Source organism: Elephantulus edwardii, unplaced genomic scaffold (assembly GCF_000299155.1).
Source record: "Elephantulus edwardii isolate Elephantulus edwardi_28Jun2011 unplaced genomic scaffold, EleEdw1.0 scaffold00116, whole genome shotgun sequence".
In the NCBI taxonomy this organism is placed as follows: domain Eukaryota; kingdom Metazoa; phylum Chordata; class Mammalia; order Macroscelidea; family Macroscelididae; genus Elephantulus; species Elephantulus edwardii.
Genome location: NW_006399866.1, coordinates 1525933 through 1550876, shown reverse-complemented (window position 1 = coordinate 1550876; position 24944 = coordinate 1525933). Strand labels below are relative to the sequence as shown.

General features: G+C 49.0%; 2 protein-coding genes across 2 annotated transcripts in view; one reads left to right on the top strand and one right to left on the bottom strand.

The window, feature by feature from the left end:
- The window catches only part of HMCN2 (hemicentin 2), a 193960-nt gene extending 175463 nt beyond the window's left edge, over positions 1-18497 (top strand). The window contains 12 exon segments of the mRNA XM_006892600.1: positions 3081-3230; positions 4744-4881; positions 4978-5099; positions 5533-5770; positions 6962-7024; positions 7153-7275; positions 7906-8040; positions 14099-14227; positions 14713-15033; positions 16077-16196; positions 17150-17276; positions 18152-18497. Of these exon segments, the coding sequence (XP_006892662.1) occupies positions 3081-3230; positions 4744-4881; positions 4978-5099; positions 5533-5770; positions 6962-7024; positions 7153-7275; positions 7906-8040; positions 14099-14227; positions 14713-15033; positions 16077-16196; positions 17150-17276; positions 18152-18497 (2012 nt within the window).
- LOC102861904 (protein CREG1-like) lies at positions 11122-13248 on the bottom strand. Its single transcript, XM_006892595.1, has 2 exons — positions 13241-13248; positions 11122-11740 (listed from the first exon to the last, which is right to left on the bottom strand). Exons 1-2 carry the CDS (start codon positions 13246-13248, stop codon positions 11122-11124), a joined length of 627 nt encoding a protein of 208 aa, XP_006892657.1.
- Positions 18498-24944: the final 6447 nt, after the last annotated feature.

Genomic DNA, 24944 nt, shown 5'->3' with positions numbered 1-24944 from the left:
GAAGGCCCTCTATGAGGTGGATTGATTCAGTGACTGGGATAATTGGGATGGGAGTGTCAGAGACGGTGCGATTGGCACAGGACAGAGCGGAGTTTAAGGCTGTTGTACATAGGGTCGCTATGAGTCGCAGGCGACTCAACGGCACATAACAACAAACAACAACAACACAGGAAACCTATACTTAGACCAGGAAGCAGTCCTCAAAACAGTTCAAAATCAGAAAAAAAGAATGTGTCAGGGATGCAACCTGTCTCCATACCTCTTAAAGCTATACATGGAACAGATCATTCAAAAGCTGGACTTTATGAGGAGGAGTGTGGCATCAGGATTGGAGGAAGACTCCTCAACAACCTGCATTATATGGATGACACACTTTTACTTGCTGAAACTGAGGTGAGCCTGAAGTGCTTGCTGCAAGTCAAGGACTATAGTCTTCAATATGGATTGAAGCTCAACGTCAAGAAGACCAAGATTCTCATCATCGGGCCAATTGGCAACACCATAATAGATGGAGAAGAGACTGAGGTCGTTAACTATTTCAGCTTGCTTGGTTCCACAGTCAACATTCTTGGCACCAGCAGTCAGGAAATCAAAAGACAAATTGCATTGGGAAAGTCTACTATCAGGGATCTCTCCAAAGTACTAAAGAGCAATGATATCAGTCTAGAGACAAAGGTTCACCTGATACAGGCCATGGTCTTCATAATTACTTACTATGCATCAGAGAACTGGACAGTGATTAAGGTTAACATGGGAAGAATCAAGGCCTTTGAGTTGTGGTGCTGGAGAAGAGTCTTTAACATACTGTGGACTACCAGGAAAACAAATAGGTCTGTCTTGGAGAGGGTAAAACCAAGTTTCTCCTTGGAGGCTAGGATTTTGAAGCTCCATCTCACATACCTTGGGCACATAGCCAGGAGGGACTAGTCCTTGGAGACAGACATCATGCTTGGAAGAGTGGAGGGACAGCACAGGAGAGGAAGACCCTGGATGAGATGAATGGACTCATTAACTGGGGCAATGGGAATAGGTGTGTCAGAGTCAGTGAGACTGGCTCAGGAAGATGAGGGTTCAGAGCTATTGTACATAAGGTCCCTATGAGTTGTGAGCAACTCTATGGTGCATAAAACTGTAAACTATATCGCTGGGTAGTGCAGATGATTAGCATGTTCTGCTGCTGACCAGAAAGTTTGGAGGTTCTAGCTAGTCTACTCAGAGGCACCTTGGAAGAAGATTCCGCTGGTCTACTTCTGAAAGCACAGCATTGAAACTCCTGTGGCGCCCAGTCCTCGTCTGACACACAGGGAGTCACCCTGAATGGGAGTCACCTTGATGGCAACTGTTTTTTTATTAACTGTAAACGTGGCTTTTCTCCCTGCCTGCTTCTTCTCTTCTTCCCCATCAGTCTTCAGGGGAAGGGCCTGTCTCTGACTGTGTGAGAGGCAAGAAGAGGCTGCTAAACCATCCTTGTCTGAGAAATTCAGCAACAGGTTGCCCTTCCTGGGCTCCAATTCTCTGGCCCCGTGCAGTGTTGCCTGGGTTGTGCTACTGCCTTCTTTTCTGTGTTTCCTCCACCTCCCTTTTCATCTCCTTGTTGAAAGTCCACGGATAGATTACTGAATATTGTTCAAAGATTCTGTAGCAGAATCCTGATCATAAGGGGGAAAATGCACAACAGAATTACAAATTCTCACGGACTCCAGACTTTTAAGAAGATGTAGAAGCTAAAGGCCTCAAGGCAGAGGCCTTGAGCATTGTGCTTTATCAAGATCTGTCTTGCTCAGAATGGATGAGTCAGAACTGACTCACAGCTGACCTTCCAGCTGATTTTTGAGACTGTAGAATCAATGGAAACAGCAACTTGAAAGATTAGATGGGAAAACTCAGAACAGTGGGTTCATGGTTATAGGAGAGGAACAACTCAGAAGGAGGGTGAGAATTTTAGAATTTGAATGCCTTCAGTGTCACTGAATTGCATATGTTTAAACCTTTAAATTAGTATATGTTTTGCTATATATCTTCTCAACATCAACAAAATTTTAAATATCTCTCTCACACACATAAAGATACACGAATCCAAGGGCAGGTTCACAGGCTGCCACCTCCTCTCTCTCACAAACCCCACGAAGCTGATATTGACCAGAGACATTCCAGATGTGCGTCAGATCTCATCAGACCCCAGCTTTGGACTGCTGGAAATGTATTGCTTCCTGGAACTCAAAATTAACCCCCCCTCGATTTACCCATCTGGGATCCTGGCAGTTGATGTTTTATGTTATTTTTTCGACAGATCATGGGCAATTTGCTCTTAATTTCCCTTAAGAGGTAGTGAGCACAGAGGCAGGCTGACTTCTGTCTCTGGCTCCCTGGAATGCCATCTGCTCAAATGAGGCAGTTGGTCCATTAGGCAGAGGAAGCGCCCCCCTTGTGCCCATCTGATTAGCATGGAAGGATGTCTGCTCGCCGACTGTCTGGCGGCTGCTGGATAAGCAACCCACTCACCCAGGCCAGCTGCGGGCGGCTGGAGCCAGGGCCTCTGATGGCACGGAGGAAGTTCAGGTGGAGGCATTCGGGCCCTGGCCTGGTGCCCTACCACTCACCCTTGGCTCCTCTGGTGTGCCTGCTGCTGCCATCATGGGCTCCTGGTGTTTCAGAGCCCAACAGGTCCTTGGCCTACCAGTAGTCTCAGCTTTTCATTTTACAAATGAGCATTCATGGATGCTTGGGGCCTGACTTGCCCAGGTTTCAAGGAAAATGATGGCAGAGCAGAATGAGAAGTTAATGTCCTCACCTCCAGCCTAGGACTCGTCCCAACAGCCTCTCATCTGTCCCAGAGCAGGGTCTACAGGGCTTTGAGTCCATCAGCCATAAGCCCTTGGGCAAGCTATTTCACCTCACTAAGCCACAGTTCACAGCTTTGTAAAATGAAAAAGATAACAATACCTGCTTGTGCTAAAGGTATGAGGTGGATGGTCAGAACCAACCCATAACTGACCCACTAGCAGGTTTTCAGAGGTAATAAATCACATAGGAGGAGAGTGCGCGTAAAGTATTGTTGTTTTTCTCTTCCTTCCTCACAGGGGAACCTCGAGGGAGCCGGGGCAGCATGATTGGGGTGATTAATGGCCAGGAATTTGGAGAAGCCACTCTCAACACCAGTGTGCAACAGGAGGCAAGGTCTGGTACCACCACCATCCGGAGCAGCATAAGCCACATCCCTGCAAATGTGGGTAAGTGCAGGCTAGCGAGTCACGTGCTTCGGGGCCCGTTGCCCCAGCCCCTGGAGACCCTCTGGTAGATGCCTGTGCTCTGAGCAAGCTCGGGGCCTGTTTCCCAGAGGGAGGTTGACTGCCTTGTGTTGCAGCCTCTGTTATAGGCTGAGATAAAGTCAAGGTAGACTTTGATTTGGACAGCTTCCTCTTTCCTCCACTATCCTCTCTAAAGAACAAAAGCACTAGATTAAAAACCAGGTGAAGCCGGTGTAAACCAACCAGTCCATGTGAATACAGAAGGCCAGATAATGCCCTTTGAAGCTACTGATTGTGGTGGGTGTTTTCCTCCACTGTTAAAAGCAAAAAATTCACCAGCAGTGATTAAAGAGCCAACTGAGCTGGAGGGGACAGAAAGAGAATGGAATCTGGAGAATAAAATTAGCTGGAAGACTCAGCAAACCAAGAAACATCCACTTGCAAACAAATACATGAAATACTATTTGCTAAGCAAACAGAAGGTGCCAGGGGGGATGTTCACAGTCTAAGCATCCTCCTAGGACATTTCCTGCAAATCTTGACCTAATGAGCCTTGAAGTCTCACCTTTCCTGAGAGATCTTGTGTCTATCTATGCAGGGATGAACAGGGGAGAGGGCAGGGCAGGCAGGATCTTTGCTCCAAGCAACTCTGCAGACCTGTATGAACAGTGAGTTGTCAGTAGCTTAGGCTGGGGAGCTGCTCAGAGCTGTCTGTCTGCAAACAGTGAATGAATGAAGCAAGATGCTGCCCATATGTGGCCTGTTAGTCCTGCAGGAGCCATAGAGGAACATCTGGGACCTCACCAGGTGAGCCAGGCTTTAGTTAGTGGAAACAGAAGTACAGGCCTGTCAAGAAGGTCCTGCTCTGTAAAAAAAAAAATATAAAATAAAATAAAAAATCAATCAATCAAATCAATCAGCCTCCTGGCACTTTTCTGAATTGACAGCTGCAGCCAAGCAGAGGAGTTTGACCAGTCTGGACTCTGACTCTGAACAAGCAGGGCCTTTGCCCTGCCCCTTTGCATGGCCCAGCCTGGCCTTGAGAGCAGGATTATATGAATTCTTTCTCAGAAACCATGTCCAGAGCTGGTTCTGATGCTTTTGCAAAGTCAATGGTCTAGGGCATCTTTCCTCTACTGGACTCATTCAGAGGGTGTCTACAATTTAAGAAACATGGTTGGATCTCCATTCAGTTTAGCAAACATGTATTGACAATGTATCTGCAGTCCCTCAATCAGTATTTGTTAAATTCATTTCAATATCAAAGATTTACATACATTTCTCTGTATTTCTTCACGTCAACATCATGAAGTAGATATTTGCCTTTGACGTATTTTTTTGCTGATTTCAGGTTGCATAGTTGGTCCAGGTAGTCACAGGGCTGATTGTGGGCAGGGATAGCGGGAGCGTGTGCTCTGTGGCGGGTAGGAGGGAGCAGGAGAGTAACTACCTTGGGAACCAGCCCTAACCAGGCCTTCCTGACCTGCTGGCCCAGGACCGCTGATGCGCATACTCATTGTTGCCATTGCTCCCATCTACTGGACCCTGGCTGGAGAGACTGGGGAGGCCCTGAACGGCCACTCCCTGACAGGCGGCAGCTTTCACCAGGAGTCACATGTGGAGTTTGCTACAGGTGAGCCAGTCTCCTTGCTGAAGTGGGCTGAGTGGGCCTGAGGTCCAAGCCCCAAGTCTCTCTTCCATGCTGATCCTGGGCTGGTCGGGATTGCAGGTGAGCTGCTCACAATGACCCAGGTGGCTCAGGGCCTGGATTCCGAGGGCCTCCTTCTCCTGGACGTGATGGTCAATGGCGCCATCCCTGAGAGCATGGCTGACGCAGACCTTCAAATGCAGGTGGGATGAGACTGTTTTGCTTCCCTCAGAGTACCAGACCTAGGGGTGTGCAGATGGGATGTGAGAGATGAAGTCTGAGAGAGAGAATACCCAACCATTCCCCCAGAAACCCATCTCGTTTTCCTTCCTGACACCCCAGATGATCTGGTCATGGCCCGGCTTGGTCTTGGGGAAGAGGTAATAGCTTGGACTTGGTACCCAGGGGTAGGATGCTCTGAGCCTAGACACTGGGATGGGGCGTTCTTCTCATTCCATAAACAAGAACACTGAAGGAAGGTGACTTGCCCAAGGCCATCCAGCTAGTTAGACGAAAAGCTAAGAGGCCCAACCAATTCACCTCGTCTAGCACCCCCAGTCCCTGGAGTGGGGGCCACAGATCGCAGGTCTCTGGGGAGCTGGCAACCCAGGCATGCTCTTCCTCCTCCTTACCCAGGACTACCAGGAGCGCTATGTGCAGACAGGCCCTGGCCAGCTGTTTGTGGACTCCACACAGCGCTTCCTGCAGGGCGGCCAGCCCACTTTCCTGCATTGCAACCACAGCATCCAGTATGATGCGGACCGCGGTCCCCAGCCCCAGCTGGTTCAGCACCTGCGGGCCTCCACTGTGAGCACAGCCTTTGACCCGGAGGCTGAGGCCCTGCGCTTTCAGCTGACTACGGCCCTGCAAGCTGGTGAGGCCCCAGTCTGTCTCCACACTTCCTTCTCCCAGTTAAAAGCCTGCCAGGAGCACCAAGGTGTGTACACACACACACACACACACACACACACACACACACACACACACCCTCTGCATCTGCTGACCGACCACAGGCTATGCATTCTCGGGTACAGAGATCTCTCACTGCCTGGTATGTTCACGTCCAACCTGTTGCCATTGTTGCCAGTTTTGTTCATGTAGCCACAATCCGATAGGGACAGCTCTTTATTCAGGTCACTCCTGGTTAGAACATTCTGGGGGTTCTCCCCATGTCCCACAGGATAGGCCCAACCACCCTTTCTTAGCCTCCCAACCCTACTGGTGTCCAAGACTCAAGGCCTCCTCATCCATTTCCAGCAGAGTCTCCACCTGGGGGACCTTTGGAGACCCACCCACAAACAGTCCCTATTTATTCAACCAATGGATGTGAACGATTACAAAGTTCTCATATTTGAGGTCTCCAATATTTTTTAACAAAGGGCAGTGGTAGGAGCATAAGCATTGAGGTCACACAGGCCTTGGTGGTGTACTATTTCCTAATTATGTTACCCTGGGCCTCTCTGAGGCTCTATGTTCTCATCTGCACAATGGGTATGAAATCACCCACTTTTCAGGGTATAAGGTCTACAGGCTCTTTCCTCCAAACCCTAGTCTGATGTTTCACAGCAATGAGTGCTTTAGGAATGATGGCGTCATTGCTGACGCCAGCACACAGCTTCCTCGTTGACCTTTGCTTTGTTCTTGCTGTCCTCAGCAGATGGCCGACATTCAAGCCCTCCATTTGTACCCTACAGGTTCAGGTCCTCTGAATTCCCACAATTTTGCACATGTGGGCTTCTCCCTATGTGGTTTTCTTTAATGATTTTCCCTGTGTCAGCCTCACTCAATACCAAGCGCCACCATGTGCTCTTCAAGGGCACCTTGACAGGCCTGGACAGGTTCCCCAGCCAGCCGCTCAGCAGGCCTGGGCCGGGCATGGATGTACTTCCTTGACGGGCACCCGGCCCACCTCATGAGGGTGCTGGCCACACTCTTCATACCCAGCCAGGGGGCACTGGCCTGACTGAGCAGGCATCCGGGAGCTGGAGCCTGGGCTTCAACCAGGACAGGCAGCCTCAGTGAGCGCCCTCCACAGTCTTCAGGGCCTTCCCTCTTTGCTTTACAGAGGAGAATGAAGTCGGCTGCCCAGAGGGCTTTGAGCTGGATCCTCAGGGCTCGTTTTGTGTAGGTGAGTGCACACCCTCCCTCACCAGGAGGAACATAGGAGGCCTCTCACCCCTCACGCCATGCTCTACCTGGCTGGCTGCCTGGCATGGGGGCCTGGGAGCACAGACCACCAGACCTGTCCCCACCCAGACAGGGACGAGTGCTCTGATGGCCCCAGCCCCTGCTCACACTCCTGCCACAATGCACCTGGCCGATTCTCCTGCTCCTGCCCTGTTGGCTTTACCCTGGCCTGGGACAACAAAGACTGCAAAGGTGAGTGGAGCCCACTGCATGGCAGCCTGCAGTCTCCAGGCACTGTCCCCAGGGGCACCCCTGCCTGCAGTGAGGCTGCTGATGGGAGTGGAGCAGACACGGTTCCTGAGCACACACACATGGTCACCATGTACTCATGGCATTTATACTCACTGAATGTGGACTCAGCCTCCAAAGCTTTCTCAATACCCAGCTTTCTCAACCTCATTTCCAGCCAATCAGTGCTGGTTGGTGAGTTCACACCCATGTGCCCAGCTTGCTGCACCTGATCTCAGCAAAGGTGCCAGATGGCAAATCTGATCATGAGAGATCTGTCATTATGCTGACTGTCAGTCTGTCTAACAAGTCACACCCAGGGGGTCTGGCACCGACCCCAGAGCCAGGCCTCTGTGGTCTTCAAGCCAGAAACCCACAGGAGAAGTTGTTTACAGTGTCCTCTTAGAAGCCTCAGACCTGGGCCCTTGGGTCCTGGGCTGGGATCTGCAATGGAAAGAGCTAGCAGGAGGGGAGGGGACAAGCCAGGGTCTTGTGAGCCCTAGGGGATGTGGTTAGCTTGGGCCAGAGTGAGGATGGCAAGGAGGGTCTAGGGACACATGTTAAGGCAACTGTCCGTCCCTCCCACACCCCCAGATGTGGATGAGTGTGCATGGGACACCCCCCTCTGCCAGGATGAGCAGCACTGTGTCAACCTGCTGGGGTCCTACCATTGCCTCCCTTACTGCCAGCCTGGCTTCCGAGTGGCTGCCGATGGAGCTGGCTGTGAAGGTGAGGGGGCACAACTTGGAGCCCATCTCCACTCCTGGGAACCCACTGCTTGTCAGAGTTTATCTGAAAGGGGGACTGTGCATCACTGGGAACTGGCCTTTCAGAGACCGAACCTCTTGGCAAAAGTTGCACGGGGAAGCTGTGGAGAAAGAGCTTGAGCTAGTGCTCAGGAGGTTTGGGTTGATGTTAGCTCAGCTTGACTTCGGGGAATCTGAGGACCTCTCATGAGTGTCTTACTCTTTGGAGCTCAGTTTTCTCGTTGGTTCAATGACAGGATGACTGAGTGAAGGATGGCAAAGAACACATACATCACACACACACACACACACACACACACACACACACACACACACACAGCTGTCACATCTCTTATTTCCCTCTGTGGATCATTCCTCATGTCCTGACTGTACTTAGATACAGGCTCTGAATTCTTCCCAACACAGCTTCCCCACCAACCATAAATAATCAGTTAATTCAGTACAAGTGGCATTTGAGATGAAATCTAGGTGCCAGCCTGGACAAACTCAAGAGTTCTTTCTACTCAGGCATTCATTGGGTTTATGATTCCACCTGCATCCCCCAGCTCCTGAGACAGGCCATCTAGTGGAGTGGGGAAGCAAGATGGGTGATCTTGAACTCAGAAGATCTACTCAGTCCACCTCTGGTCTCTGGCCCTTGGATGGCCTTGACTCTTGAGTAGATTCTTCTGTCTGCTGCCTTCCTCCCCTTCCTCTTTCTTTCACACCTTTTTTTTTTTAGCTCTTCCCAATTACCAGGATTCTAAGCCAGGATTTACCTGACTCAGTTCTCTTTTTATCAGAACCCCATGAGGGAGGCCCATCCATAAACTTTTAGATAAGGAAACTGAGAATCGGGGGAAGTTACTTCCCTAGGGATTAGAAATGGTCCATTCAGCTCAGCTTAAATCTGGGACTCTTCATGCCCAAAGGCTATATGTTTGGGATTTTTTTTAAAAATTGGTTTTTCTTTCATTCATTCATTCTTAGTACCAACAGTTGGTTTTTCTTTCATTCATTCATTCTTAGTACCAGCAGTCAGGAGATTAGAAAATGTATTGCACTAGAAAAGTCTGTAGTCAAGGACCTCTCCAAATTATTGAGGAATAATAATGTCAGTACTGAAGAGCAGTGGTGTCTCTCTGGAGACTAAGGTGCATCTGATACAGGCCATGGTCTTTGCTACCACTTATTATGCATCAGAGAGTTGGACAATGACTAAGGAGGATAGAAGGAAAATTGATGCCTTTGAGCTATGGTGCTGGAGAAGAGTATTGAGAGTACCATGGACTGCCAAGAAAACAAACAGATTCATCCTGGAAAGGGTGGCTCTTTGGAGGCAAGGATTTTGAGGCTTCGTCTAACATACTTTGGACATCTTGTAAGGAGGGACCGGTCCTTGGAGAGGGACATCATGCTTGGTAGGGTGGAGGGACAGCACAGGAGGAGAAGGCCCTCTATGAGGTGGATTGATTCAGTGACTGGGGTAATCGGGATGGGTGTATCGGAGACAGTGCAGACAGAGCAGAGTTTAGGGCTGTTGTCCATAGGGTCGCTATGAGTCACAAGTGACTCGACAGCACACAACAACAACAACAACAATAATGTCAGTTTGAGGACTAAGGTGCATCTGATTCAGGCCATGGTCTTTCAGATAACTTGCTATGCATCAGAGAGCTGGACAGTGAATAGGGATTATAGATTTGATGCTTTTAAGCTGTGGTGTTGGAGAAGAGTACTGAACATCCAATGGATGGCCAAAAGAACAAGTAAGTCTGGGAGAAAGTACAGCCTGAGTGCTTCTGGGAGGCAAAGATGATAAAGCTTCGTCTCACATGCTTCATGCATGTTGCTAGGAGAGGCTGTTCCTTGGAGAGGGACATCATGCTTGGAAAGGCAGAGGGTCAGCTGTTGCAGACCAAGGGTAAAGTATTTTTATAATTATTAATAATGAGACAGACAAACAAGAATGAGATAGAACGGACAGCATAGAAACAGAGGGCCAGTAGTTCTCTACTGAAGGGCCCAATTCCAGCTTCCCAGTATCTTTTTTTTTTAAATAATGTTTTTATTCATTGATCCTTTGTGTAAGATCCCTATTTTACTAAATGTAATAGAAATAATTTTTTTTTCTTAGAAGTTGTTTGCTGGATTTCAGTTACATCTGTGTTTGTAGTTTTCCAAACTAATGACTCACATTCAAGTACCTTTCTCTTAGTCATTACAGAATGCATTAGCTTAATCCCTCCTGACATGTATTTTTCAAGAGGAATCCTATATAGACTTCTGAAATCACGTATATAGTTCACAAAACTATGTCAAGTGTTTTCTGAAGAAACAATGTTATCATTATTATTATTCTTCAATGCTATGTTTTCTTCCTTTGTTGCATCATTTCTGTTAGAAGAGGCAGTAGCATTAGGAACTGCTGAGAGATTCTGAGTAGGCCAGGGCCTCGGTCATTGTTGAGAACAGCTGAATAAAACAAGCCACAGGGAGTGGTTAGGACAGGGGGATTTTAACTCTGGCTGAAGGTGATCCACATCTGGGTTAACTCTACCTATAAAAAGCCAGAACTCATACATAAAATTCCCTATCTTCTCTTCCTCTGCAATTCCATTCTGGGGTGAAGAAATTAGACAGAGAATGAATGAATGAATGAATGAATGCACACTAAGTGGAGGGCCTTGATTATATAATAGGGAAAAAAGGTGGAGAAATGAAATTCAGGCTTGGGGTCTTCCAGAGCACAGAGCTTCTGGGAATAAAAGAGAAGAGCCTTCCAATGATAATGGGCAATCTACACCTCACACTCGCTCCTCTTCAGGGAGTAGTATTGGGGAAAAAATATTTAGACCTGATAGGGCAAAACTTCTCTGAGTCTAAGGAAAGACATTTTTCTATGCAAATAGCAGCAAGTACTTGCTCTGATTCTGTAAACAAGCAAGCAAGCAAGCAATCCAGTGCAAGAAGAAACTCCACCAGGAAATGAAGTCCTTTAAGGCCGAAAGGGCCATTCCCGGCAGCTTCACCAGTGGGATTGATGAGTCTGTCCTGTTCAGCTTCACTGAAGTTCGACATTAAAGTATTCTTCAGGCGTCACTATCTTCGCTCCACCGTAGTAGTCCAGGACCCAGATATTGGTTATATTCAGTTTAGCAACGAACCAGTTATGGTCAGAAGGCCAGGTCGTCATCTCAGGATGTCGCGTGAACAACGAATCCTTTGCAAATTCCATTTCTGTGTCGTCCACCGTGGTAACAGTGCCTGACAGCATTATGTGAGCACAGAGTGGGCTCTGGGGATCATACCCACGCTTCCTGCAGAAGTTCGTCTGTGCCAAAGACATTGTCAGCGTGGCGTATGGATTAACTTGCAAGTCAGTCACGGAGAGCTGCATCGGGCTCAGGTAGAAGTAGGGTACGCCTTTGCCCGCGCCGGGCGGCCCGTCGCTGAGCGAGAAGACATTGGCAAAGGGCCGGCCGCGCACCGCCGGCACGGTGGAGATGGTGCCCAGTGCGCCCCAGTCGCAGATGTGCGCCACGAAGCGGGCCACACGCGCTGCGTCTTCGTGGGGTGGCAGCGGCGGCTGCGGGGCCGCGTCCCAGTCCCCGTGATCCCGGCCGCCCCGGCCCAGAGCCGGTCGTGTCAGCAACGCCAACAGCGCCAGCAGCGGGGTGAGCCTGGAGCAGCAGAACCAGCAAGAGGGTTGAGCCTTGGCGGCGAGTTCAGCAATCAACACGGGAGGCACAAGCCTTCCTGAGGGCCACCCGCTTCCCAGTATCTTTATTGAAAGTTATCAGAAAGTAAATCACAAAGATAATTCAATGCAAATGAAGCCAAGCTCTTTCTATTGAAAACCTTCCCATGACTCAGGAGGGAGGGGCCTGCAAATACAGTGCAAGAATCCAGCAAACCCTTAAAGATTGCCTTGGTGCCTCAGGATGAATTTCAGCTTGTACTGTAAATAACATTCGATTTAGTACAAGTATTTAGTATTGGCCTCCCATAGTCAGCGAAAGAGAGGAAGATGCTCAACCAGGTGGATTGACACAGTGACTGCTGCAATGGGCTCTAATGTGTCAGGAAGTGTGAGGATGGCACAGGATAGGGCAGGGTTCAGATCTGTTGTTCAGTGTGGCTACAGGTCATACTTGACAGCACCTAACAACAACATCCCCCCTTCCATTCCTCTTCATTCCATAATTCATGTCCAATTCCAAATTGTTAGTTGCATTACTCATTAATGTCTGATTATCCATTCTTTCAGAAGACCTTTCTTGTCTATTCCAATACAGTGTTCATTATCCATCCATTCTTTTCCTGCTCCCCCATCACTCCCCTCCATAACTCTCCTATTTTTATAACAAGTAGTCTTATACTATTTATAACTGAGTTATTTCACTCAACATAATATCCTTTAGAACCATTCATGTTGTGTAGTGTTTCACTAAGCCCTCACTGCTTCTCAGTGCTGCAGTAAATATTCCACTGTGTGACCGTACCACAGTTTATCCATTCGTTTGTTGATGGTCACTTGGATTGCTTCCATCTTTTAGCTATTGTGAATAATGCTGCAATAAACATGGGTGTGCATACACTTGTTTGCATGGTATTTGTTTTCTTTGGATCATATTCCTAGTATTACAGAACTGCAAGAGGTTGGTTCTTTCTGTAGCCAATCACCAGTAAGGGGAACAGATTGCAATATCCATAAATGCATTTTATTACACAGATCTGAGAGATAGCTTGTCACCTCCAAGACTGCCTCTCCATCTGGGAGTGGTCATGGGCTTTTATAGGAGGGTGAGAACCAATTTACTTAACAATAAACTTCTGTTAGTAAAATCAAGGAATTTCTATATCTGAATGAAAATCATTCACACCCAGATACTCCCTTTCCAGGCAAACAGGCAGATTAAGTTACAATTTACATATGATTGAGGAAAACAGCTTCAAAGAGATAACAGCTAATCTAGGAGATGCATCTCCTCTTCTGATTAACAGACAGATCACAGAAAGGACACTCAGAGCTCCATGGTCAAGCATCAGTCCCACAGGCTGGAGAAAACTATAGTTTTATAACTGATACCTACCTATATAGAGAATTCTGAACTTATTAATACCACCCTATCATTCCCACCTCTTTTTGTATAAGTCTTATATCTGTAAGACAAACATACCAGCCCATCACTAGTAGTGGGATGTTGTTGTTATATGCTATCAAGTTGCCTGCAACTCATAGCGACCCTGTGTACAACATCTCTGAACCTTGCTCTGTCCTGCTCCAATCTTTTTATCTCCGACACACCTACCCCCTAACCCCAGTCACTGAGTCAATCCATCTCATGGAGGGTCTTCCTCTGTTGTGCTGTCCCTCCACCCTCACAAGAATGATGTTCCTCTCCAAGTGAGCTAAATGATATTTCTATTTCCAGTCTTGTTTTGATTTGTATCTCTCTACTAACTAGCGATCTGAAGCATTTGTGTGGTTGCTGGCCACCTCAATATCCTCCTTTGGTGAAGAGTCTCTCCATGTCTTCTGTCCATTTTGTAATTAGGTTGCTTCTTGTTGAAGTTCCAGCGTATTCTGCAGATTTTAGATATGCATCCCTTATTGGATGTGTCATTCTTAAATATTTTTCCCAGTATTTTCCTTTTTACCCTATCGGTGAAGTAAAGGGTTTTTATGCACACAAGGATTCAATTGTTAGAAGATCCCATTCACCTATTTTATCCTTTTCTGGTTGTGGATTCTTAGATATGTTTGACAATGTGTGCTCGTGCCATGGATTAGCAAAGCCCACTTCTTCAACCCCTTCTTTGCTTGTGGACCTAGGGCTCTTTTAACTTCCAAACATGGTATAATTGGGAGAGTGATTCAAGTGTTGACTTTCAGTCTTGTGTCATTGAAGCCAGAGAAGAGGGCAGGGGATGAGGCCCAGCTGAGGATGCAGCTGGAGTGGGCTGGGGTGGTCTTCTACTGGGGGAGAGACCCGGGACTCAGATCCTACCCCTTGTCCCCACCTCTGCCTCCCCAGATGTGGACGAGTGTCTGGAGCAGTTGGATGATTGTCACTACAATCAGATCTGTGTGAACACCCCAGGCAGGCATCGTTGCAACTGCCCCAGGGGGTACCGAAGCCAAGGCCCACGCCTGCCCTGCCTAGGTATGGGAATACCCAGCCCTTTGAGAGGGCCCAGTCAAAACTGTCCACTCAGAGCAGTCAGTGTTGATGACCATGCAGGTGCTGACGATGAAACCCCAGCCTGGAGCTGAACATTATTTACCCCATTGCACCAAATACTCACCCTAACGCCATGAGGCTACCTTTCCTGGGCATCCAGGTGGAGGATGAGGATGGAGAGAAGTGGGCTGAACTCTGAGAGGGTCCAGAGGGAGGACTGACGTAACTAGGGTGTTGAGGGGAGCTGGAGGTGGGGTGATGCTCAGAGCTGAGAGGTGTTTGGCCTCTGAGACACTGAGGCTGACTTAGAGAAGAAGCTGGTATGTTCCAGAAAGAGCTGACATGGAGGAAGGCCTGGGGAGGAAGGTGGCTTCTGGGGAGGCTTGAACAAGAAATGTGACTAGAGCACCTCCTGGGACAAACAGCAGGCCCCGACTCAGCACCCCTACCTGCCTGGCCCCTTTCAGATATCAACGAGTGCCTGCAGCTGCCCAGGACCTGCTCCTTCCAGTGCCACAACCTCCAGGGCAGCTACCGCTGTCTGTGCCCGCCAGGCCAGACCCTCCTCCTTGATGGCAAGACCTGCATCCCGCTGCAACGGAGTGGACAGAATGTGACCACCGTCAGCCTTCGAGGACCCTTTGTGCCCTGGCTGAGACCCCGAACCCCCATCCCCAGTGGATCCTATCATACAAGGCTCTCCCTCCGGCCGGGTCCTATAGCCTTGAGCAGCGTGGGCCGCAACTGGTGTCCGCCTGGCTTCGTCAGGCAGAGTGGCGTCTGCACAGGTGAGGTTGGCCCAGCCACCTTGGGCTGCTAGAATGGGAAATGTGCAACTGTGGCTGTTCCAGAAACCAATGCCCACAGGCAGGCCAGGCATTCAACTGAGTGGTGTTTCTCAAGAAAAACACTTTTCAAGGATTTTAGTAAATGTCTGGTGAAAAGGTGAATTCTGTGGTCAAGGAGGGAGCTCTGTGACCTAATGGGTAGGGAGCTGTGCTACCAACCCAAAGGCAGGCAGTTCGAATCCACTAGCTCTTCCAAGAGGGGGCGGTATGTAATTGTCTCATCTGCTTCTCAAGAGAAAAATGAGTAATCTCACATGCAATATCCAGGCCCTGAAATCACAGTGGAGGGTCAGCTATGAGGCAATTCCATCCCCACAGCACATAACAATAACAACAGCATACATGCCCACGGAGTTTGGGGAAGGTGGATGCCGGCAAAGTTGAACCAGCTTCCTCACTACAGGGAATCTTAGAGCCTCGGCTGTGCCAGTGGGCAAGGGGCTTCCAGGAATGCTATCTTTCCCCAGCCACATGACTTCAAACACTTTCCCTAGAGAGAAAGTCTCCTGGGCAATAGCTTCTGAGAATCCATTTTAAGAGTCACTGTTCTTGGTGTTCAGTGGAGAGATCCAGGAGGGAGATAGTCAGGAGTGAAGGAAAATTCTCCAGACACGAGAATGCAAACAGAAACTGGTGGGGTGAGGGGTGGATGTTCAGAGATGGTCCTCTGGGCTCCAGGGGAGAGGAGGAGGTGGCCTGTTGAGGGCTGTCATATGCCAGCATTCTTGCCTGAAGAGAAGAATCTGGAGTGGCAAATTCTGGTGTTTTGGCAAGCCCAAGGACTCCCCTAGTTCCCAAAGCCAGAACTGGCATTGAGTGAGGAAGGGTGAGGAGAAGATGTAGGCTGCCCAAGCAAGGGAACTTCCCTGGCCTGCCCTGGAGTCTGGCAGGCAATCATGCATCCACGTGAGTGCCTATGACTAAGTGTGTTTCGTTTCTTACCCCCTGACACCCCCCTTCCTCCATGGCTGTGCCTGGGCCAGACCTCGATGAGTGCCAGGTGAGGAACCTGTGCCAGCATGCCTGCCGGAACACTGAAGGCAGCTACCAGTGCCTCTGCCCCTCCGGCTACCGCCTCCTCCCCAGAGGAAAAAACTGCCAGGGTGAGTGGGTGCCTGGGGTGGGGCCATCATCCTAGATGCCAGAGGGGACTGGACAGGACAAGGGGTGTCATCTTCTCTGATATTCCAGGCTTTGTAGTTCTCTCAGCCACTTACCATCCATCTGCTGTGAAATTAGGGAGGAAGAGAGGCTTAGAGAGGTCAAGAGACCATCCCAAGCTCCCACATCCCTGTGAGGGCTGGGCTGGGCCCTATGCTCAAAATAAGAACTTTAAGTGGCCAGTCTTTGAAACACAGCTCTGTAACCAACTCCGCTGTGTGTCCTTGGGCAATTCAAGTCACCTCTCTTAACCTTAGTCTTCTATGTGAAATAGGCCTAATACAGCCTTCCTCACCCCGACCTGACCCCAGACCTGGGATAAGACCTACAGAGGCAGAGGGCAGTACAGAGACAGGGCATGTCACAAGCTGCTGTTGTTGCTGGGTGTTGGAATTGACTTGACTGCATGGGTTTTATTGTGCCAACTGTCCAGGTGGGAGCACTGTCCTTTGAGTACAGCTCTGATCCCATCAGGCTCCAGGACCACTTCTCAATCTAGAAAGTGAGGCTTGTGCCTGCCAGGCCTGTCCCCGTCTCCCACGGGGACAAATGAGGACAGTAGACACTCTGGGTATAAGGATGAACGTGGCCTCCCAGAGCTGCCCTCCTCTCTCCTGGCTCTTCCCAAATCTGGGCTCCGGGAGGAGTCTAGGCTATCTACTACGCCCCTGGGAAGATTTGGAGGTGCTAGAGACCTCCAGGCTGAATTGTGACAGGTCAGGTCAGGCCAGCCAGGGTCAAGGGAAGTAGAACTCTTCTTACGCCCTGGGCCTCTGAAGCTATTTTTCTCCCATTTACCCCACCCTTCTGTTCTGGTTCCTGCCTTCGGCCTGTATCCTTTGCTCCAACCATCTTTCTTTCCTCTCCTCTCCTTGACCAATCCTCCCTGACCCAGACATCAATGAGTGTGAGGAAGATGGCATCGAGTGTGGGCCCGGCCAGATGTGCTTCAACACCCGGGGCAGCTACCAGTGTGTGGACACGCCATGTCCGGCCACCTACCGGCAGGGCTCCAGCCCAGGGTAAGTCTGAGTCAGCAGGGAGGAGGGTGGGGCCCAGGACCTTCCACTCTGGCTCCAGTGGGACCAGTGCTATGCTGGTATCTCAGGGTCCTGGCAGAGTGAGTGGGCAGCCTGGTCAGTCCTACCCCCTTTGTCAGGGTCTCTGTGCCCACCAAGCAGTAAGCCCTCCTGCAGCCACTGGGGGCTCTTTACAAGCACCAGGGGCCAGAAGAGGCTGGTATTGAGAAAGAATGTGCAGCTTGGAGAAGAATACACACAGGCAACCACGGACATACAGCAACATACAAACACACAAAACCAGGGGACCCTGAGACACAGAAAGATAAATATCACACACATACCCTCCACAGAAGCACAAAAAAACCCATACACAGTCCATGGTGACTGAAACCCTTAAAGATGCAGAGAGACTGGGGATCTTAGTGCACAGAGCCACAGCGCCTAGGGGAGGCTCCCTGGGAAGGGGACTCACCCCAGCTGGGCTTCACAAATCGGAACCCAGCAAGGGGTGGTGCAGTGGCTCTGCAAGGCTGAGCACGTGGCTTTGAGAACAGCCTTCCTGTCTGTCCAGAGTCCATGCTCAGCCTTGCCCACCTCAGCACCCCAATCCAAGGACGCTAAGTTTTGTACCTGCCCTAGGCCAGCTGAGCTGGCCTGGAGCGTGAGCTGGGAAAGCCTAAGGGCCAGTTGCTCCTTCGGGAGAGCTCACAACTCTTGCTTCTTTGGGACTCAATGTGTTGATCTCTAAAATGGGTTAACAATAGCATTTAAGAATAGGGTCTAGGAGAGCTGATGTGCTGGGATTGAGGACCACTTTATGTCCCGACCCTCATTCTGATGACAACCTGGAGTCTTCCTGTCCGCCCCGCCCGCAGAACCTGCTTCCGGCGCTGTTCACAGGACTGCAGCGCGGGCGGCCCCTCCACGCTGCAGTACCGCCTGCTGCCGCTGCCGCTGGGCGTGCGCGCCCACCACGATGTGGCTCGCCTCGCGGCCTTCTCAGAGGCGGGCGTCCCAGCCAACCGCACTGAGCTCACCGTGCTGGAGCCTGACCCGCGCAGCCCCTTCGCTCTGCGCGCTTTGCACGCTGGTCACGGCGCCGTCTACACCCGCCGTGCGCTCACCCGTGCAGGCCTCTACCGGCTCAAGGTGCGCGCTGCAGCGCCCCGCCACCAAAGCGTCTACATCCTACTCATCGCCGTGTCCCCTTACCCTTACTGAGAGAAAACTGGCCATTGGCAGCACCTCCTGGGCGAAGGTTTCCAAGGGGTCAGGGAGAAAAGAGCCTACTCGTCCCCACCACCTAGACATGGTTTCAGCCTTGGCTGGGTGCCCTTGCCCTCGCTGTCCTGCTGTGGCAAATGGAAACGTCATCTTCCCCTGCCACCCTTGCGTCAGAGACCTTCAGCAAATACAGCCCTTCACACAACTTTAACCCCGGAGCACTAAGAAAGCAAGCCTTGAGCCCTGTGGTCACCCTCAGTGCCAGGCTAGGCAGGTATCAAAGGCTGACCTCGTCAGGCCTGCCAGCTGGGCTGGTGTCCTCCCAAGAGCTGGTTGGGACACAGTGTGTCTGGGGCAAGGACATGATATACCTACCAAGACATCCGATAGGCAAGGTGGACTTTTCGGGGACAGCAACAGCTGTTACCTGTCCATACCTGGCACTGTGATCACAAACTTATTTGTCTTTATAATATAAAAATAATTGTTTTTAACCAACATTTGTATGTGTTGTTGGTGTTTGTTTTGATCTAGTCATCTGCTTTGGTGGTGGGGAGTCCTGACCAGGAAGGCGCTCGCCATGCACCTGTTCTGGTCCAAAAGCACTGGAGTAGGCCTCTAGGGCCCCAGGTTTCTTACAAGCCTGGTGACCTGGGGCTAGTCACTCATCCTCTCCCAACAGTTTTCTCATCCATAAAATACAAATACAACAGGAACTCTCCTCATCCATACACACACAGAGTTGTTGTTATGTGCCATTGAATCACCTGAGACTCATAGTGACCCTATATACAACAGCCCTAAACCCTGCTCAATCTTGTGCCAATCTTATTGTCTCTGACACACCTATCCCCATTACCCTAGTCTCTGTATCAATCCATCTCATCGAGGGTCTTCCTCTCCTGTGCTGTCCCTCCACCCTTCCAAGCATGATGTCCCTCTCCAAGGACTGGTCCCTCCTTGCAACATGTCCAAAGTATGTTAGATGGAGCTTCAGAAACCTTGCCTCCGAGGAGCATCCCGGTTTTACCCTCTCCAGGACAAATCTGTTCATTCTCCTAACAGTCCATGGTATTATATTCAATACTCTTCTCCAACACCACAGCTCAAAGGCATCAAGTCTCCTTCTGTAATCCCTAGTCATTGTCCAGCTCTCTGAGGCACAGCAAGTGAAGGAGTTCAATACACAGAGTATGAGGATAATTAAGTAAGCACAGACAGCAATAACCAACGCACTGCCACCAAGTCACCTCTGACTCAGAAGGACCCTGTGGGATACAGTAGAACTTTGTCCAGCAGGGATTCTGAGTCTGTAAATGCTCATGGAAGCAGACTGCCTCGCCTTCTCCTTTGAAGTGTTTAGCTTCAAACTGCTGACCTTTGGGCCAGACAGTAAACATAAAACAAAAGCCCTGATTCGTTCATTAAATCTATCCATTCATTCACTTAAAGAGTCATTGAGTCCCTTGAGTGTGCACTGAACATAAAACCCTTGTGTTGGGAGAAAAGGTAAGAGGGCTGAGGGTGGGGTTGGTTGGAGAAGAGTTTTAGACTGGTCGGGACAGGCCTCTCTGAGACCTGAGAAGGTGGTGCGCCATGAGACATCTGAGGGGTAGGGGTTCCTGACAGAGGGGGCAGCAATCTCAGTGTCTTCAGTCAGGAATGCACTTGGGTGAGGCAGGGCCAGCAAGTGAAGCCAGCTGGCAGTGAACAAGGTGCAGAGGGGAAGGAAGAGTGAAGTGAAGATGGTAGAGGGACTTCTGGCCCCGCAGAAACTTTGGTTTCTGAACAAGCCAGGAAGAGAGAAGCTTCTGAATGTTCGTGACAGCATGTGTCCAGCATGCTGGGCTGGGGTGTGATTCACAGGGGAAGGTCGGGTGAGTGAGCTCAGCACTGCTCCTCTCCATTCCTCCACCCACATCCTCCTAGACTGAGTCCCCACCTTCAGTAACTCCCTGTTCCTAATTTGCCTGCAGTCACAGGTAATGGGAGAAGGAAACTGTCTGTGGGCACGTGGTGTTTTAAAAGCTCCCTTCTCTTGCTCCCCTTAGCGTGGATGGCACTGCCATCTCCCCCTTATCAGCCAGCTCTCCCATCCGGTGATAAAGCAAGCAGCATGTATGAGCTATTTCCCATTAAGGGCTGAATGGAAATCAGACCATCTACATGATACCTTCCAGCAATGCTCCCGAGCACTGGGTACACAAAGAAAATGTGTACACAAGTGCCTGGTACATGGCTGGAGCTGGGACTTCTGACATAAGCAGCCCAACTTCATCTCTTCAGGGACATTTCTACTTTCAGATGAGTGGTTTCCTTTAAACTAGGATCAGAACCCAATCCATTGCCGTTTAGTTGAAACTGACTCATAACTAAGCCTCTAGTGGATTTCTGAGGCTGTAAAACACATGAGAAGGGATTGCTCATCTGTTTCCCTCAGAGCAGCTGTCAGATTCAAATGGCTGGGAAGGTGCAGCGCAGTGTTTGGGCTAACAGTGCAGCTCCCTAAAGACTATGTCACCCGAGCCAGACAGGAAACACGTTTTACTCTGCAGGACACATGGGCTCTGCTACCACAGTGCAAGAACAGTTACCAACAACATGTAAACAAAAAAGCATACCTGTGTTCCGGTAAAGTTTTACTTACAGACACAAAAATTTTAAGTATCATTTAATTCACATATCTATAAGCTTCACAACAACCTACTGTAAACCAAAGATCTAGTTAAAGGTGAAATTTCCTGTTGGCAGGTGGAGAGACTCAAGGGAGCAGGTCGGAAGTTGGGGAGAGCATCTAAGTTTTGTTCACCCTGTCCCATTCCTTCAGGGGCTCCGCAGATGAGTAACCCCGAGGCTTTTGTTCAGAGCTGCAAGCCCTGCCCTTTGTGGGACTGTTAATATTTTTATGGAGGCAGGAGTTTGCAGTCCAGAGAAAGTTCAGCCCTGGGGCAAGACCTTTGCAGAAGTAGAGACCTGTGGAGAAGCAGCTATGCTGACTTGCCTCTGTCTCATCCTGAGCTCCTCAATCTCACTTTATCATTGTTATGTACAGTAAAACTGGAATTGACTCATAGCTAACTCTCTAGGGAGTTTTCAGAGGCAATAAATTGAAGGATAGGAGATTGTTCATCTTTCTTCTGAGGAGCAACTGGTGGATTAGAACTCTGTTCTTTTGGGTTGGCAGCACATCTCCTTACCATTAAATCACCAGAGCTCCCCTTTTACCACAGGGGCTTCATATTTGTCGTTGAATCTGCCGTTTGAGTCCCTGTTCAGTGCCTTCTGGACTCAGACACTTTAAATTTAATCTAATCTTCCCAGCAGCAGTTGGAATCCACCAGCTGCTTCTCAGAAGAAAGATGAGCAATCTCCCTCCTAGTGATTTGCAGCCTCTGAAAACTCGCTGAAAGGTCAGCCATGAGTGGGTTCTAACTCTACACCTACGGATTGCTTGTTGTTTGAATCTTCCCAACTACTCCAGAGGAGACTCAGAGAGGAGTCACTTGCTTAAGGTCGCCCAGTTTAGATGTGAGGAGAATTTATCCCAGGTTCCCCTGATTGCAAAGCCCAAAATCTTCAGGCTTTCCTGACTCCACTCTTCAACAAAGAAAGAGGAATTCACTGTCATCAAGTCAGAACAAACTCATAGCTGACCCTCCAATGGTTTTGCAGAGCCTGTAAATTTCATAGCTGACACTCCAGTGGATTTTCCGAGCTGTAAATTGCAGGGAAGATTGTTCAACTTCTTCCCTTGGAGCACCTGGTGGATTCAAACCACCTGTCTTTGAGTTGGCATTCCAACCCCTTACTCATTGGACTACCAGAGTTCCTTAGGAGGAGGAAGAGGGAAGTATAAAAAGGACCTAAAGCAAGACAAAGGGCAATTTGAGACTTGAGCTGGGAAGGGAGAGTCCCTTCAGCCCAGCTCACTCACTTCCTCTTCCACCTTCTCTTTCTTTTTGTATTTGTGGGACAAATGGAGCCCTGAAGACAGTGACTTGTTGAAGGCCATGCTGCAAGCTGGTGGCAAAAGCAGGCCTTGAACCCAGACTCTGACTCTCAGGTCCAGGCTCACACCCCTCCCAGCTGCCCACACTTACAGAGATGGCCACTGAGTAGAGGAGGTGCTTTCCGAGGGAGCAGAAAGCCCGTTCCAAGAGGGCTGTTTTCCACTTCTGCTTTTCCAGCTGTCATTGGCCAGGGCCCCAGTCCAGCTGCCCAACCCCTAGCACTGCTTGACCTCTGAGGTTATTATGCTCCAAAAGGAGTGGAAAACAGCCCGCAGGTCATTCATTAAACCTTCTGATGCAGCTTTTCCAAGAACTCAACAACTGGTTGAACTCCGTGTTCCTCTGGGTGGGGACAGGCAACCTGGGGTCCAGCCTACAGGGCACTTTTTTGTTTCTAGGGCTCTTGTCCAGACCTGGCTACCAGCAAAGCGGTTTCTGATGCTGACTACGTGAAGGTTATGGTGTGAAGTCCTTATACCCAGGCCCCTTCATAGCCAGCAGTCTCTGGGACAGAGGAGAGAGACAGAGGACAAGATCTTAGGCATCAGAAGGCTGCCTGTGGAATTTAAGAGATTACAACAATTGAGCTTGTCTTTCCACAGAACGGCCAAGTGGCCATAAAAATCATTGATTGTCTAAAACAATGTTAAGATAGCTATCATCACACACACACACACACACCCCAATACCAAAGTTCAACAGAGCAGCAAACAACAAATACTGGTGAGATTGTGGAGAGATTGGAACCCTTATTCACTGCTGATGGGAGTGTAAAATGGCACAACCACTATGGAAGGCGGTATGATGCTTTCTCAAAAAATTGGAACTAGAAATACCATTTCACCCACCAATTGCACTACTAGGAATATATCCTAAAGAAGCCAGAGCTGCCACCCAAACAGATACATGCACATCTATATTTACTACTGTGTTAGTCACAATAGTAAAGAGATGGAGGCAATCCAAGTTCCCCCAACAAATAAATGGATAGAAAAACTATGGTATATTCATACAATGGAATACAATGCAGCACTAAAAAACAATGAACTCATAAAATATTACACTACATGGGTGACCCTGGAGGACATTAAGCTAAGTGAAATATCTCAATAAAAGGACAAATACTACATAATGCCACTGTTATAAAATAAGACTGACATGGGAGTTGGGGGTGGCGGGACATGGGGATAAACAACGAACAATGCATTGGAACAGATGAAGGAAAGAACTGTTTAAAAGGAATATACGATTAGACATTATTTGCACAACAATAGTCCAGAATAAGAGGTGCATAGCAAAGTGAACTGGGAGAGGAATAAGAGGGATACAAAGAATGATTTTTTAAAGTGAACTGGGGGAGTAGCGAGGAAAAGGTGCAACAATGAATGAATGAAATTCCAAGCTTTCTGTAAACTTGTGTTAAAATCACAATTTTAAAAAAAGGGGGGAATCATTGTTTGTCATGAGACTAGAACTGATGCTACCTGGCTACTATTACTGAGCTACTATTACTGATAAAAAGTTTCTGTTGAAGAACCCTGATCAGAAAAGAGAAAATGCAGAATTGAATTTCAAATTCTCATAGAACCATATTTTTCTGGATGAACCCCTGACACTATTATACTATTACCTTGAGATACTCTTGTAAAAATCTTCATATAATCACCAAAGTCTTCTTAAAAATCAAACAACAATTTAAGCAGTAAAAAATGTCTGTCTTGAGCATGTCCTCTTTTAAGCTCTAGTGCATCTATAAGGTCAGCAGTTCAAATCCACCAACTGCTCTGAGGGAGAGAGATGAGCAGTGTCCACCTGTAAAGATTTACAGCCTCAGAAACACCATGAAGGTTACTGTGATTTGGAAATGACTCAATGGCAATGGATAATATGGGATTACACCAACACAGCAGTTCAAAAGACTAACTAGGAACCTGAAGGAGCAGCAGTGTTAGCAGAGAACCAGAGACATGAGGCAGAGCTGACCGTGGGACTGCTCCACCACAGAACCACGGTTAGAAGCCTTTGTCCATGTTTGTTAGAGGCCTGGAGGGGAGACACCATAACTGCAAGACTAAGAGCTTCGTAACACTGGTCTAAAGCTGTGAATCTGCAGGCTGAGGTGCCTGCGAGCACATTTCAGAACCTGTCCTGACTGAGAGATTGTATCCTGCTGCCAACCTGAATTATACCCTTTTGACTTCCTTAATAAACACCATGACACAACCTTGCTTCCTGAAAGTGAGAAGGATTTGAAATACTTGTTACAGAAGATCAAGGAATGCAGCCTTCAGTATGTTGCATCTCAATAGCAATATAAAAACCCAGAGATTCTTAGCCTCGACCAATAGGCAGTGTCATGATGGATGGAGAGGAGATTGAAACTGTCAACAGCTTCATCTTGATTGGATCCACACTTGCTATTAGCAGTCAGGAA